At 39.9% G+C, this 15765-nt stretch overlaps 1 protein-coding gene and 1 long non-coding RNA gene across 4 annotated transcripts in view; one reads left to right on the forward strand and one right to left on the reverse strand.

Annotated features, from left to right (window-relative positions):
• Positions 1 to 5487, forward strand: part of TRAF3IP2 (TRAF3 interacting protein 2) — a 30029-nt gene extending 24542 nt beyond the window's left edge. For all 3 annotated transcript variants that reach the window (XM_044426325.1, XM_044426333.1, XM_044426343.1), the window contains one exon: positions 1087 to 5487. In XM_044426325.1, the coding sequence (XP_044282260.1) occupies positions 1087 to 1233 (147 nt within the window). In that variant the 3' untranslated portion in view covers positions 1234 to 5487. The remainder of the gene's footprint in view (positions 1 to 1086) is intronic.
• Positions 5488 to 6344: 857 nt separating this feature from the next.
• LOC123021551 lies at positions 6345 to 15587 on the reverse strand. Its single transcript, XR_006414337.1, has 2 exons — positions 15355 to 15587; positions 6345 to 10333 (listed from the first exon to the last, which is right to left on the reverse strand). It is a non-coding gene; the product is annotated as an uncharacterized LOC123021551 (long non-coding RNA).
• Positions 15588 to 15765: the final 178 nt, after the last annotated feature.

Raw genomic sequence — 15765 nt, forward strand, 5'->3', positions numbered from 1 at the left:
TCTGTTTCTCATTGATCTGCCGTGGGAAAGTTAGGCATATGCTTAAAGCTCTTTTCTTAAACCTCACTGAACACAATCTGCCTGAAGTGAGATATGTTCTTTCATCCTGCTATCTTCAGCAAGGCTGGGACAAGAGGAAAAAACTAAGCCTAGACTTATCTCTTCCACTGAAACTGATTGATTTTGGCTGGATTTTTGCCCATCATTTTCCCGTTTTCTTAAAATCTTTAACTTGGGCATCCCTTCTAAATTTGCAGTATATTCTAATATCCTACTCCACCCACACCCAACAGCATGGAAAGTTCCTTATAGCCAATAATATCCTACACCCTGCTGTTGTGTGCAAGAATTTGTGGACTGGTGTGGTAATGTCACATCAGCTTTAAGAGGAAGAAAGCAGGCTACCTTTGGCACGTCCCTCTCCCCCATCCTAGAACAGTACGTAGAAAAATGCAGGAAACAAGTTCCATTCCTCCCAAATTAAAGATGAGGGTACAGGCACTCCCAGAATCCGAGATGGGTCAGCCAGTTTGCATCTGCTTGTCAGCATCAATCCACCCAGGTCTGATGTGCTGAAGAACCACATACAAAAGGATCCTTGCTGTTGCTAAACCTTGGCACCTCTACTGGTGCCTTGTGACTTCCAAGGGGCTTTGCACATTCTTTCTATGCGTGTGTACGTTGTACTTCAGTGTTAGGACTGACAGGCATATTTTGGAAGTATGTGTGGCCAATGTCAATGAAAAAGATGTCTACATGGATGCATGCATATGTGTATTTATAGGTGGCCTATAACTACCAAGGCCTTCCTAGGTGGCTTGATGGTTAATGCCACAACGTGCTGACAAATGTGTTTCATGTAAGTGATTTCTACAATGATGTATGTATGTATATTACACAACGAACTCAAAGAGAGAATCCAAGGCATGACTAATTGCTGGCTGTGTATTCAGAAAGATAAGGGAGGAGGCTTCATAGACAAGTCTATCCTTGTAATGCCTGCATGCTTCTGAAAAGCTACAACACAGAAATAAAGGGATTTAAATGTCTCCTCTCCTGCCCTTCCTCCTCCCCACTTCTCCACAGGAACACGTACCTACCTGGCTTCAGAACACTCACATCTACAATTGGCCCCGTAATAAAAAGAACATACTGTTGCGGTTGCTGAGAGAAGAGGAATACGTTGCTCCTCCAATAGGACCTTTGCCCACTCTGCAGGTTGTGCCATTATGAACGTATATTAAAGTGCACACGAAGCAATTGTTCTATGCCTCTGTTGGCAGTCTGCCAGGATTTTCCTGGCTTCCTCTTCTGGGTGATGAAAAGCATGTGCACTCTTTTTTCCTCCCCTCCCCCTGCTAATAGAATTGTCTTGGGATAATGCAAGCCCATGTGTTTTCTTTTATCCCGAATGTTTCCTCTGCAACTGAGCAGGCACACTGCTTCTCACTCAATGTTTAAACAAACTGCAAATGGAAAGAATGTCCCATCATTTTCATGTGTTTCAAGCAACTTGCTTTCTAAGGCTGCGGCAGAGCAAGTAAATACTGTAAATGATGCTGAAATAAGCAAAACAATTACATCCCTATGTTTGCTCAGGGTTCCTTTTGTTGTCAGCCAGATGTTATTGCATTGTATAATGGTCTCCCACAGTCATTTCATGTACACAATAAATGAGTTGTCTTTCATGTGGACTGTCATCTTTATCACTGTACAGCAAATTATGAGGGTTTAATACTTTCATTTTGGTTAAACACAAACTTGAACCCCAAGGTTACTATTTGCTTTGGATATGGCACAGTGTTCAGCTTTTTTAAACTTAAGAATTTTACTGCTGCTGCAACCATGGCATATAATTATGTTAGCTTTGGGCAGCATCAGCACAAGTCCATTCTCTCTGCCCACCCCGCCACTCTTTCTGAATTTCCTACTGCCTCCTCCCTCTTAGGATAGAGTTACAAGTCACACTTGACAGATGGCTCCTTCTTTCATGTAACATGTAGGATCTCTTATCCAGTGACATATCATCACTGTGTCATGCATTTCTCCACTACCATGGCCCACGTTGTATAAATCAGAGGATTCTGCATCAGCTGGTGACAAAGAGTAGATGGCAGGAACTAGGATGGGCACCTTTATCATCAACCTGTGCCGGGCCTGTGTGCCATTTAGCAGCTGTTTGTCTGGTGGGTGCTGCTCTAGCTGTCCTTCCCTTGTTATTGCCCTGCTGGCTCTTATATTCATCTGTCACTCTGCAGCTTTGGCCTGCAACAATAATCCTCCACCTCAACAGTGTCTAGTGCAGTCACTGTGAAACATGTGATAATTCCCTCCTGTTAAATGGGAGAAATATTCTCACTATGATTAGTATTAATCTGTTATTTTTAAACTGGTCAGTAATTGAACCAGACAAGGGGTATGCATATTTTAGTCCCATTTATTTCAATGGGAGAGGTCAGCACATGCTTTAAAATGGTTTATGATTTTAAAAGTATATACCATATTTCCTTTATACTACAAATTGTTTATTCTGTTCTGCACCAGGCTCACTGTTTTCATATTTTGAGAATGAATCTAGACCTTCCTATAGCAAGTATGACTATAGTTTTAGCTCACAGCAGAGAGATGAAATGGTAGACATGGGGACTATTCAAGCATTGAGGCATGAGACAACACTGTAGCGTGCATTCCCACTGCCCAAGAGCCCTATCAGAGACAGTCACTTCCTCTGCACTACACTAGCTCCAAACGAAAAGACTTTTGTGTAAAAATGCTCTATGGAAACAGATTGTGACTATGCTGTCATAAATGCAATAACTGGCCTTTTCCAGCTGGGTAGGAAGTTAACATTTTTTATTTCTTATCAATAGAAAAAAAAGCTGCAGGGGAAAGGAGCAGGACTGGGGCTACAGCATACAGGAAAGGATGGGTTGCCAGTCCCCTCCCACCAGTCTGCTCCTACTGAAAATTGGGCCCCCAAAAGGTGCTATTAGTTCCTAGGTGAAAGCTGTCATCTGAGACAAAAACTGCTTCTCTATTTTTAGGCTCTGGTGCCATTTTAAAAAAACCCAAGTATTAGGACTATATGCACAGCAAGATAAACGTGAGAGCTTTACTCAAAAGAGCAGTTTAATTGAAAAAGGTCTCTTGTTAAAGGTCTAGTGTTGCTTATCTTGAATTAGCAGGGCTGAGGCTAAAACAGAGATCAGGAATGACTGCTAGTAACCACTGCAAAGTTCAAACAGAGAAATAGTTTGTAGCTGTGTAATACACAAACAAGACACTGTTGAAGGGGAAAGATAATTACTATAATTTATCACATGTCTACATTAATGAAAGTTGGGCGAATACCTGGGTTTTAAAAGAAACGAAGCTCTATACTGTTGTCCAACAAGTTTACCATAGCAACAGGCAGAAACTAGCCTCTTTTAATCAATCTATCATTAAAAGGACAAAGTAGGTTTGACTTACAACTGAAAGTAAACATTAATGTGCTCAGATAAAACAGTTGAGCAAAGTTTACTGAAGCAGCTGCATTTGTGCTATTGTTTCTGCTGCTCTGATCACCAGGCAGAGACTATTGAAAGATTATTCTTTTGCTATAAGCAAGCATGCAAATAACAAGTTGCCTTGGGTTCTATTGTTTTGAAATTATTAAAAGGCACAGAGCACAATAACAAAATACTTTGTATGTATAGATTGCATCACTGGCAGTTGGGGAGTGCAGTATTTAATCAGTTAAGGGGAACAGTCACCCAGTTTTTTCAAGTCACACCGGATTAGGCTTTAGGATAGTTCATCTAGAGTAGACACACTGATGGTGGATCCTGCCCCACCAGCTGCTTTTGCAAAGATCCCTTGATCAGAAAAGTAGAAAAGCAAAAGCAAACCTTTGTTAATCCCTTAGCATGCCTGTGTTACTTTCTATGCACAGTGCTCAAAGTGCTTTTGAATTGCAGTGAAGCCACACTGGTTATGTAAGGCATTTGTACAGCCAAAGAATGGACAACTAAGATTAGCTGCAGTTTAGAGCTGAAAAAACAAGGCATGTACTCTTTACTGTGGCTCATGTTTTGCATGTGAAGATTCTAAGTTCACTCCCTGCCATCTCCAGATCAGGCTGGGAAAGGCTCCTCTCTGAAATTCTGGAAAGCCACTACCACTAAATGTAGACAATGCTAATCTAGATGGACAACTTCTAATTTTCTTAAATTGTCTAAATATGTTTATAAAAGTAACTTTTGCTAAAAGCGCACAACAAAACTGTGTTTAAACAAGATCAACAATCTGGCTTGTTATGTTGCTCCTTTGCCTCCACCGTAATTGTCATCATGATAATTAGCATCTGAACTTGATGTTTTCCATTATGCTGTGATCACAGCTGAGTTTTATCCTTACAACTGTGCCTAAACACAGCTGTTGCCATAATGTCTTCATCATTCCAGTCTTTCTATTCCAGAGAGAATAGCTGATCTACTTGTTTGGAACTTCACCATCATCACCATGATCATTTCAACCAAGCCATGGTTACTAACCCCACTTATTTCCAATTCAGTCCTCTAAGTATGATCTTATAAGCTTAATTTTCACCTTATGTAGCCCAAATGGCAACACCCATTCACAAGAAAGAACTAGCAGCAAACTTGGCATAATCCTGAGGTCACCTTAAAAATATTTAGCCAAAATTCCAAGTACTCAAAACAGCTCAATGACCAATAATGCCTGAGAAAACTGGATGTGAGGGGACTAAAGGAATGACTAGAAAGGACAACTGAAGAAGCAGCACATATAACCTGTGCAGAGCCGCCCAGAGAGCCTTTGGCTTTTGGGCAGCACACAAATGCAATAAACAAACACAAAACTGACAGATTTTGATTCAGCCATACCTTATGGTAGCTAAATGGTTACAGATCCTTTGCAGACATAAAATTTCATACCATTTTCACTCCCAATTTTGACTAAAAATTATAATTACTACTGTAGTACACATCAGTATTTTTTTAATGAGAGGAAATCAATAAAGTCTCCCTTTCTAAATGGGACCTGAAACGGACTAAGGCAATTAACAGAACCTGTTCAAGAGGCAACTAATAAGCAGTTCATCAAGTAAAGATCAATAAAAAGCAATAAACCCTGGCTTGCTTTACTGAGACATAGATGAGTAGTCTCTCCTAGCTGTGACCTTCCAGAAACTTAGTGAGTTGCCAACAGAGGCTTGAGTACTGGAGAGGGCAGATGCTGTAATCTATATGAATTCATTCTCCCACCCCACACACACTCTTTTAGACATTCCAGATTTCTGAATACTACAATCAATAGTCCAGTGTTGCTCTAATTTGTATTTTCTGCTGCTGTATTGTATACTGCTTTTGTTATATGGCTTATTTTGTATTTATTTATTGTAAGCTGCCCAGAGTACTTTGTTACAGTACAACATATAAATGGTGCCAATAAAAAGGGAAGACAAATCTACCAAGATTTGCTTAATATGTGTTAAGATCATTGTTGATGGAAATCTTTACTGAACAGCACATATTTGTGAGTAGACATTATAGGAAGATTTTGGCCCCTGGGATAGACTGTTGAATACTTTGCTTGTATAGAACCTTCATTTTAATTTCACTTCCAGCTAACTGTGGAAAAGCAATGCTTTGGCAGCACTAAAAGGCTCCAGTGTGTAAACACCCCTAGAATACAACACTCTCTGCCACATTGTACTAAGATTATTCATGGGGATTGACCTCTAAGGGCCTGTAAGCACGGTATGGCCAGGAGATTTGGGCTGAAGAAACAAATTTCTCAAGAACAGAAAATACAGTAAGATATCTACTTAGTATAATTCTGTTTTTTCTGGAAACACTACATCTTAACCCTGACTATTAAATCTGCCAGGGTTGGGTTATTCTGGCTGTATATGGCTTGTGAGAAATTCAAAATCTCTGAAAAAAAGGGAGGATAAAAACAGCTGGCAAGATCTCAATAAGCTATCATGTCCAGGTTTTATAACACAATGAATTTTATCAAATGATACTAAAAATTCACCTTTCCTAACACAGAATGTTAAATGAACTGATTTATTGTAGAATAACTTTTGCAAGAAATTGGAAAAACACTGTTCTTCCAACTGTTGTGGGGTGGGAGTGGCAAAGGTATTCTAACTATAGAAGGGGAAAGGGTAACAGGTCTCTATGAAGTGCTATGCTAAACCTTTGCATACCAGTCACTATGCCACACATTGTAAATCCTCAGAATTTCAGGACTAGTTAAAGAAAGCAGTAGATATAATGGACATGAATAAACCAAGAGATTTTGTTCATTTTGAAGAAACAAGACCACTCACACAATAATACTTTAGAAACATTTAATAAATTCTAGAATATGCTGTAAAAAAAAGACCATGTGCTTCCAGCTGAATCATATGAAAATATGACTGACCTCATGTCTATACACATAAGAAACTATTTTCTATCAAGCACAGCTTATAAACCCCAGTCACAGCCAAAGTTCTGCATGAACACTACAACATTATATGGCAGCTACACAAGTACAAATGAGGCAGCTTTGGCTAACAGCTAGCTTCCATTGATTTATCCTTTCTTACTTAAAGCTTTACAAGGTCTCTGTAGCTTCATTGTGAGACTATCTTTGGGTGCTTCCTCTCTGTACTTGTGAATAAGGATAGGAGAGAATGAACTTCCTGAATCATTCATTCCACTATAAAGAAATTCATTGTTTCCCTCACTAAGGAAGAATATACATCAGTAAACAGTTTGTGTGGGAGCTCTGAAGAGTCTTCTAGGAGGATAGCTTATTCTCCCAGATCCATTTGTCTAATGAAGTGGATCATGTGATAAATATGCATAATGACTTTTCTCATTTGCCAGTGGATGAAACACTAAATCTCACAGGCATCACTGGATGCAAAGCAAGCTGATCAGAGTAGTAAATTCATTAAAAGTGCTTCATTTTGCAAACCAATATTAACTACATGCTCATTTTCATCCCCTAAACACTTCTGACTTATCAAATCCCAACAAGTCCCAATATAGGGCACTGCCTACCACATGCAAAGTGGCATTTAAAAAAAAAAATTAACAGATGCTTTTGATCTGGTTTGTACATAATTTTAACTCACAGTTAAGCCATGTTGTCTAGCAGACATTCCCAATTTGTGAAAATGTAGTACTAGTAATAGAGTGACTTTGTGTGTACGGAGGAGTAATCACTTTTACCTGTCATCCCTGTAGCGTGACAAAACAACCTATGAACAATGCAGAATTCTGAGTTCAAACCTAATGAAAATACATGCTTTAAACAACCCAGAGTGCACAACCCAACAACCAACCATAAGTTTTCTTTCTGGATTATCTGGTTAATAAACTGGTTGATGCTTTGCTAGTGTGGTTGAGTTCATACAACAGTGCACAATCCAACAATGCATGGGTTAGTATTATATATGAACACAACCTACATGGCCACACTCCATCAGTTTAAAGACATAGTGTGTTGTTGGGTTAGCCACCAAGTTGTTTAATCTGCACACAATCCAATGATGCAGGTTCACTCATCATGTTGCACAACCTACAAAGGAGCCAATCAGGAACTGTGCAGTAAAGCTGGGACTTTTGTTATTACTGGAAACCGAGTTTAAAGGAGTTTAGTGTGCTGAGAAGTATACGCAAAACTTTTAGCCAGGTCACTTGCCCTTTACTTTGCCTCCCATGTTAGCAGCCATTTGTGGTGGTGCCCAAGACAGTTTCTCACATTGTCAAATGTGCATACAACCCTAAAAGTCCACCTATCCTTTTGGGATGTAGAGAGCCCCATTCTTAAATTAACTTGTACAAAGTAACACGAATGGCCTGGATCTTAATCAATGGTTCTTCTAGCTATACAATAGTCCTCTTAATTATGTGTTATTTTATTTCATGGGAGTGGTTAACAAGTAGAGAGCCAGATTTAGTCTGCTAAAATTCTAGAAAAGGCTATAATTACATCTGGAATTAATTCAGCTTGATTTTCTTAGTTAGTTCTTCTGATAGTTTCTTGAAGTAGAGATTCCACAATGCTAAATGTTATAATTGGAAATGTTACAAATTTTTTTCACGAAGTTGTGCAAAACAATCCTTTCTGTTCTATCAAGGCTAAATAAGGAGTCTGTTCAGTTCTAAAAATAGTCACTCACATTGGTCTTGTTATAGCAAGAGTTATAATCCTTTACAGATCTGTGAAGACTGCAAGTTGAAGTGAGGACACACATGCAGAGGATCAAATTTGCATTTGCTCTGTTACTGAGAAGTGATGTTCATTAGTTGTTGAGTCCTTGCTTACTCATTCCCAGAACTAAAAATGGTCAACAGAGCAACATTTTATTTCCCACAGCAGGCTGGCAAACTGCAGATTTGTGGCTGTTACCGTGCTTTGTATAGACACTAATTTAAATTGCAATTTGATGGCTTCGGAATGGTGTACAAAAAACAAAAACTCTTGACATTTTACTCATCTGACTGTTCTCCCCTATTTTATCTTCCACATAGAAGATATATGGCAAGTATGTACTATGCAGGAAAAGGGCATCAATTCCCTTAGTAAATGGCATTGATTTTACCCCACTCATTACAAATGGCCCAAAATGATGTGGCTTATACCAAAAGCACACCCTCTTCCTATCATCTTCGTCTGGTAAAGCTTTGCCAGTGATGAAAACAGGATTGGCTGTCCTGTTCCATCACCTGTATGGGGGGGGGGGAGACAGGGAGAATGTGACCCTGTTGGTTTTCCTTAGTTTTTGGCCTCTTTTCAACCACTGACCATAGTATTTTTCTGGGGCAACTGTTTGAGCAAAGATGGAGATTATTGCTTGCTCTAGTTTTACTTCTAGTCAGCTACAGAAGTCTAGATGACCGGCTGCAGAAGGTAGTGTTTGGAGATATTGCTCAGCCTCATGAATGATGCTTGGTTTGTCCCACAGGATAGTATTTACATGAAACTACTGAGGGGTTTCCAAGGTTAAGCAGCTCTACTTCATTTTAATGTGGTAGATCTGGGTCTAATTATAATAGTGGACTGGATGTGGCCTAATAAACTGAAGCACAATCCAGACAAGTTCAAAATGCTGAGTGGGTGGCTCTTCCGGACAGAGGGAGTTCAGTAGGTGGTTTGCTGGATAGAGGGTGTTCAATCTGGATGGTTTATGTTCCCCACTTTGTAGTATGGAGGTTCTCTTAGAATCATCATGTGACTCTCAAGTAGCATAAATGATACCAGCTGTGGCATGTTCCAGGTGCATGCAGCTTCCATTTTAAACATGCAGCACCCAATCAAGGTGATACTGGCTTGTGCCATGTTGTGTGAGCTTGGCTATCCTGCTCTGAGGGTTAAACAGCCCTCACATAATTGTACTACTAATGGAAGATTATGCCAAGGTAGTTTAACTCTCAAATAATCCTTGATAGTGAAGTTTGTATGACAAAAGTTGTGATTTATTTGATTTATGAAACCACACCCAATAGCCCAAGCAGGACTCTCTGGGTGGTAACTGGGGTTACTGAAAATGATGACATATGCTTTGCAGCCCATCATGAGTTAAATAACCCACTTGGCCATGTCATGTGAACTAGGTCAAAGGTTCAGTTTTAAGTGGCCCACTCACAATGAGTCATGCAGAGCAAACAAATCCCCTCTTTTACACTTACTCTGGAAGGGAGTGCCAGGGCAAACAACCATGCAAATTGAGAAACCCAGGGCCAGTTCTGCCATCCTGGTACCACTGAAAAACATTATATCTATTTACTTAGTCACAAAATTAAACTACGACTACTTCTGAGCTTATAGTGTTAACTGTGCACTCACATAATAGTTTCATTATAGAGCCAATTATCAAGGCATCTTTGTTTGCATGCCTGATGTAGTTCTCAAATATATTTGTATTAGCAATTTATCATTCTTTCAGTGGGGACAAAATCAACAACAGTATCATCCTTAACTATCACTTTAAATTACTCTGCTTTCAACTTGACTTACAGAGGAATCCTATACATGTCTATCCAGAAGTAAGTTCCACAAAGTTCACTGGGGCTTACTCCTGGGTTAATGTGCTCAAGACTGCAGCCTTAAAGCAAGTTTTATTTTCTGTGGATGGCAATCACATTCTAGCAGTTATCTTATAACTATAAATGCAGACTCCAAAGAAGTCTAAATTAGAAATGGTAATGTTAAACAGTTATTGCTGTAAAGACTCATTCTTTGATATGCTTCGATCTTTCTTTAATGGTCTTGCAGTTCCTTGAATGGAGCTTCATTAATATGTCTGACAAGAAAGATGAAAGAGGACCTGAAAATAAGAAAATAATTGTTACTTCTTAGTACTTCACTCTGCCACCAGCTTTTATTTTTTTAATTAGAGAATATCAAGTGTGCAGCAAAAGAGTAGAACCTAGGAACTATGCAACAAGAACATATGTAATATATATAGTCTGTATGTGTGTGTATATGTAACATGTAGTAAGGAAATTCGCTCTATCATTCAAGTTCTTCAGTGGCTGATCCTGCCTAATCTTGAAAGCTAAGCAGGGTTGGGACTGGTTGATATCTGGATGGGACACTTAAATGTTGTGAACTGCCCAATGAGCTTCAGCTATGAGTGGTACAGAAATGTACTGAACAATTAATTAAAATAACATCTTGTAAGAGTTACCAGAAAAGTTAGAAACATGGTATATGGACACTAAACTGTGGGGTTGACTGATCAGTTAATAAGGAAGAGAGTCCCTGTGGATTTTCATCTCCATTTCAAAGGCCGCAAACCAGCGCTGTCCCAAGACATTCCCATGGGCATGTGGCCAGCATGACATCACAGGGCACTGTTTCCTCCCCACTGAAGTAGCACCTATTTATCTACTCAAAAACGTAGAAATTAATGTTGTCCATGTCTTCTTGGGTTTTTGGAAGAGACAGGCAAAATCCATGGCTCTTGCACCCAAATTTCCTACTGATGCCCACTATATGAAAGTATGAATGATGCCCATTCTTATATGCTGAATTACATTGCTTTCTTGTGTCTAGTATTTTTAGTATGTAGCCTATCTGTTTGTAATATTATAGGTAGCTCTAGATGTCATTTTGGAGAGCCAAATGACTAAAAACCTGTCTAAATACATACATTTAAGATACAGTTATTTAATTTTATTTTACTGAATGAAGTACTGGTACCAAATTTTCAGCTAACTACTGGGGACTAAAGTGTTGCTTAGCAACAGAATTTATTATAGTTATTATGTTCCATTTATATGTTTCCATATTAGAGGTTATGAAGGGCAAAGGATAGAAGTTTCTGGTTTTAGGGCACAACCTGAACAGGACTTTTGAATCCTTCTTTGAAATTTCTATGTGAACAATGGCCTAGGAGTTCACTTATGTTTGGAACTGAATACACACAGAGGAAGCTAATGTAAAAATGTATGGAATACCCTGATATTTCTCTGCTGATAAAGAGCCTTCTATATATCCCATCCTATCCACCATTCTGTGGAGATTTCTGTCAGCAAATTGAGAAGGCAATTTTTCTGCCAATTCCTTCCCCACATGCCCACTTCCCATAATGCTCTGAAGATGCCCCAACTCTCTAATGTAAATTTGAGAGGTCCACAAATGTAGAAAGATTGTGGCCTTCTCCATGCCCCCACCCTCCAAAAATTATATTTACAGGGTAAGCAAGATGCTACAGGAAAAATCATTCCCTTTCTGATTCTGTTGGAACTAATTTACTGGATGGAATAAATAGCTTCAGACTGATTTAAGCTTTGGTCTAAGAGAATTCACAAGAATCCTGTGTTCAAATGTGAATTAAAAATCTAGCATGGAAGATTCCTTGCCTCTGAAAAAATTCAAGGCAACGATATTTGGTAACAAAACATAAAGATGAGACTAGTTAATGACAAGGCAAGAAGAGTCTCAGAATTTAGCCTTGCTCATAGGAGCTCTTGCCAACTGTACTTGAGAGGATTAAACAAAGGAGAAAATGTTGAGGAAGCGTTTAAATGGAAATAAAAATGTTTAAAATACTAAAACTTGGTTACACTAAATATCAACTTTCATAAATTTAAAATTACATGATCATAGCAGATACTAGGCCTCCTCAAATACATTTTTCTTTTTAAAATTTGTTATTATTGTAGGACAATTGTACTATTAATAATTTTATTTCTAAACAGCCCAATAGACAAAACTCTGAGCATAGACAAATGCCCATGTTAATATTAATGGGGATAACTCAACACACAGGAACACAAAAGCCTCTGCAAGGCTAGCAACATATAATCCAAAGCTACTAAATAAGGTTTTCTGTATTTGTTAGAAGAATCAGACTTATTTTTGTTCCAAAAGATTAAGATGGCTACACTATGGAAAAGTCAGTCTATTAAGCTATCTATCTGGTGGGAAAGAATAGAAAATGCCTCACTCTGTACAGAAGTGTGGAGGTTTTCCCTTTATACAACCACCTATAAAAGAGGGGAGAATAAATTATTTATTTATTTATTTTTCAATTTATATCCTGCCTTTTTCCTACAAAGGGCTCAAGGCAGCTTATATCATCTCTCCTCCTCCATCTTATCCCCACAACAACAACCCTGTGAGGTAGGTTGGGCTGAGAGTCTGTGACTGGCCCAAAGTCACCCAGTTGGCTCCATGGCTGAGCGGGGACTAGAACCCAGATCTCCTGGGTCCCAGTTCCATGCTCTTAACCACTACACCACACTGGCTCTGTTTATAGTATTTATAATTTATCTGTTATAGTTGGCCAGAACTACTACTTCTGAGGTTAGACCAGAGTTTAAAAGATTTTCTCCAGGGCCAGTGAATTCCAGCTTTTCCTACATGATCCTTATTCCATATTGCTGGATTCAGAGGGTAGTTATTCTGGCCCAGGATCCCATGCACACTAAGATGGAATCAATCACCAGTGAATACAGTGGCACTTACCTCTGAGTAAGTATGCACAGGATTGCACCTTTAGATTGTTTCAGCAAAACAACCATGTGTACTGTAGCGCCTTAAAGACTAATACGTGCATTATACATTAATCATCACAGACTGCAGTGCACTTCTTCAAATGGATCTAGGGTTCTCCTCAATCACCAGGAAGCTTCACTTCTTGGGACCAGGAGGTCTAGAAATTTTCACACTTGATCGAATTTATGGTTTGAAATGTCATGCAGTGCCTAATGAAATCATACATGCTATCAAGAGTGGCATATTCTAGGTTTAAAAAGTATTGTTTATCCAAAATATACCATAGCTTGTAAAAGGTATAGCTAACTTGCTTTTCAATTCCAGAAGAGCAGGGGATAACTCCTGTATCATGGAGTATTATGCCCATCCATTGTTGCTATACTATTCTAAACATCATTACCTATCCACTGTGAAAACTGCCTTGGGATAAAGCATCACATGTTCCACTGATCCCAGCAAATGGACAAAATTTATATACTTCAGCGTAAGATGCACTGAAGAGGAAATGGAACAATCCAATGATAAGCATTTGTGAAGCAAAATCTCTTCAAACTTGTACACCAACACCCAGATGAACTGGGAAACAGTAAACATGTTTGCCCAACTCCTTTCTCACATTTATTCCACACAAGAGGAATGGAGTATCAAGAAAGTGTTCCAGTAAACAGAATTGACTTCTGGGGATAGAAAAGCAAAGGTTCTGATAATCGCAGAACATTATTTTGAATAAATTTGACGCAGTTACAATAAAATTACAATTCTGAGTCTCTAGATCATCTGTCTATTGGAATATATGATAAGACAGATTTTCAGAAACTGATTTTCTAAACAAAGCCTGTCTGTATTGTTTCATTATGGATATTGCATTGTCACCCTCAAAAGTATTTTTGTCCCTCCTTTGACTGAAATACTTGGCACTTAGTTCAATGGCATTTGGAAGATGGGAGAGTAGATCTTTCAATGACCCTGGGTTGTTATCATTTTCTTGTAACTCTCCTACGTTCTCAAAGGCATCATTCCTTGCTTTGTGTAGCTCATTGTTAATGTAAGGTAACTTTCCATCCCTTCCATGCATTACTATTTTTTGGCAGTCAGCATCTAGTTTCAAAGTTGCTATAGTACTGTACTCTTTATGATACTGCACATTTGCTGCCTGTAAATCAATAAGAGCACACATAACTAAATAAAATAACTCTCACAACTTTCTTACATAAAATGTCAACTCTTTTGTCACTTGCTCTAATGATTCTAGCACTCCTTTCTCCCAAAGAATCATCCAACTTTCACAATCTACAGAAATACTATCACAAATAATATGGTGCACAATATTCATTGTTGTGAAATTTACTTAAATGTTAAAACAGAAATGATAGCTGCATTGGCAACAGTAGATCATTACTGGCATTTTGTATATTAAATTAAAACATATGTCATATATTTAATTGATACAGAGAATGTCATATAGAGAATGTCATATGTAATTGATATAAAGAATCAGGAACACAGGCCTTCCCCTTGAAGAAAACAGTAGACTTATGGAGGGGGGACTACAGTTATACATGTTTTGGGAGCAGAGTTTACATCTACTGACTTCCATGTCAAGATTCATAGGGAGGCACAAGAGTGTAATATCATCTGCACACCCTTATTTCCCCAGTTATTGATACTGAGAGATACAGAGCTTCTGATTCTGGAAGTCAGCTATCGTCATCCAACCTAGTTGCTGTGGATAGCCTCATCCTCCCTGAATTCATCTAATCTTCCGCATGGAAGCACGCGGGCGTAGACATAGATGCGCACACACTTCTCTGACTTTTTGCGCGCGCGCGAGACAGACACGGAATATCAGCAATAGATTCGTCGCATCTCAGACAGGTCAACGGATCTTTTAGTAAACCGACTGAGATTTCATAAACCTCGCCATCGCCGGCGTACCGCTTACACAAAGCGAGGGTTCTTGACAAAGCCCCAGCGAGCGCAGGAGCGGCCCAAGAGTCTGAAGCCGTTCTGAGCTCTTCCTCGGCGGCCACCGAGGAAGGCGGGCTGGGAGGGAACAGCGCGACGGTTTCTTCTACCGCAGCGCGCGCGCGCCAGCCGCGCCTCCCCCATCGCACGCTTCGCGACCAGCGCCCTTTTGATAGGTTGCGCCCTGCTCTCCATTCATCTCTCTCCTCCTTCGGCCGGACATTTAGGAGGGAGGGGAAAGAGCGCGCGCAGGCGCGCGCACGACCCGTTACCTTGGACGGGCCCCTACTCACTCCCGCCTTCCCCGCCTCTGCAGCTCGGGTTAGCGGCACGAGGTTTCGCTTTAACCACCACCACCCCTCTCTCCAAACGACTCACCTTTTCTTAGCCAGACGGTTCTGCTTCCGAAATGGCGGCTAAACATGGAGCCTAATCATAACACGCCAATCCAAGCCTCTCCACCCATCTCGCTACTCGGTGTTCTCCACCCTCCCCAGCTCCGAAAGGCCGAGCGCCGAGCTATCGATAGTACCAGTCAGTTTAAGGGAGAGTTTAAAAAGATGGAAAAGTAAAGGGCATTCTCGCGCTGAAGCTGAGACAAGGAGGAGAAAACCAACCCGCCCCGCGCTTCTCAACCGACACCACTCCCCTTCCGTCACCCAGCGAAGGTGGTTGGGTCCGTGACGTCATCATCATGGCAACAACAGCTGCAGTCCAGAAACTACTGTTAAGGTGCTGCCGCTCTCAAGGGAAAGGGCAGTTTTGGACTATGAAGTGCACACGATTTGC

Source organism: Varanus komodoensis, unplaced genomic scaffold (assembly GCF_004798865.1).
Source record: "Varanus komodoensis strain SLA01 unplaced genomic scaffold, ASM479886v1 scaffold1, whole genome shotgun sequence".
Classification (NCBI taxonomy): Eukaryota; Metazoa; Chordata; class Lepidosauria; order Squamata; family Varanidae; genus Varanus; species Varanus komodoensis.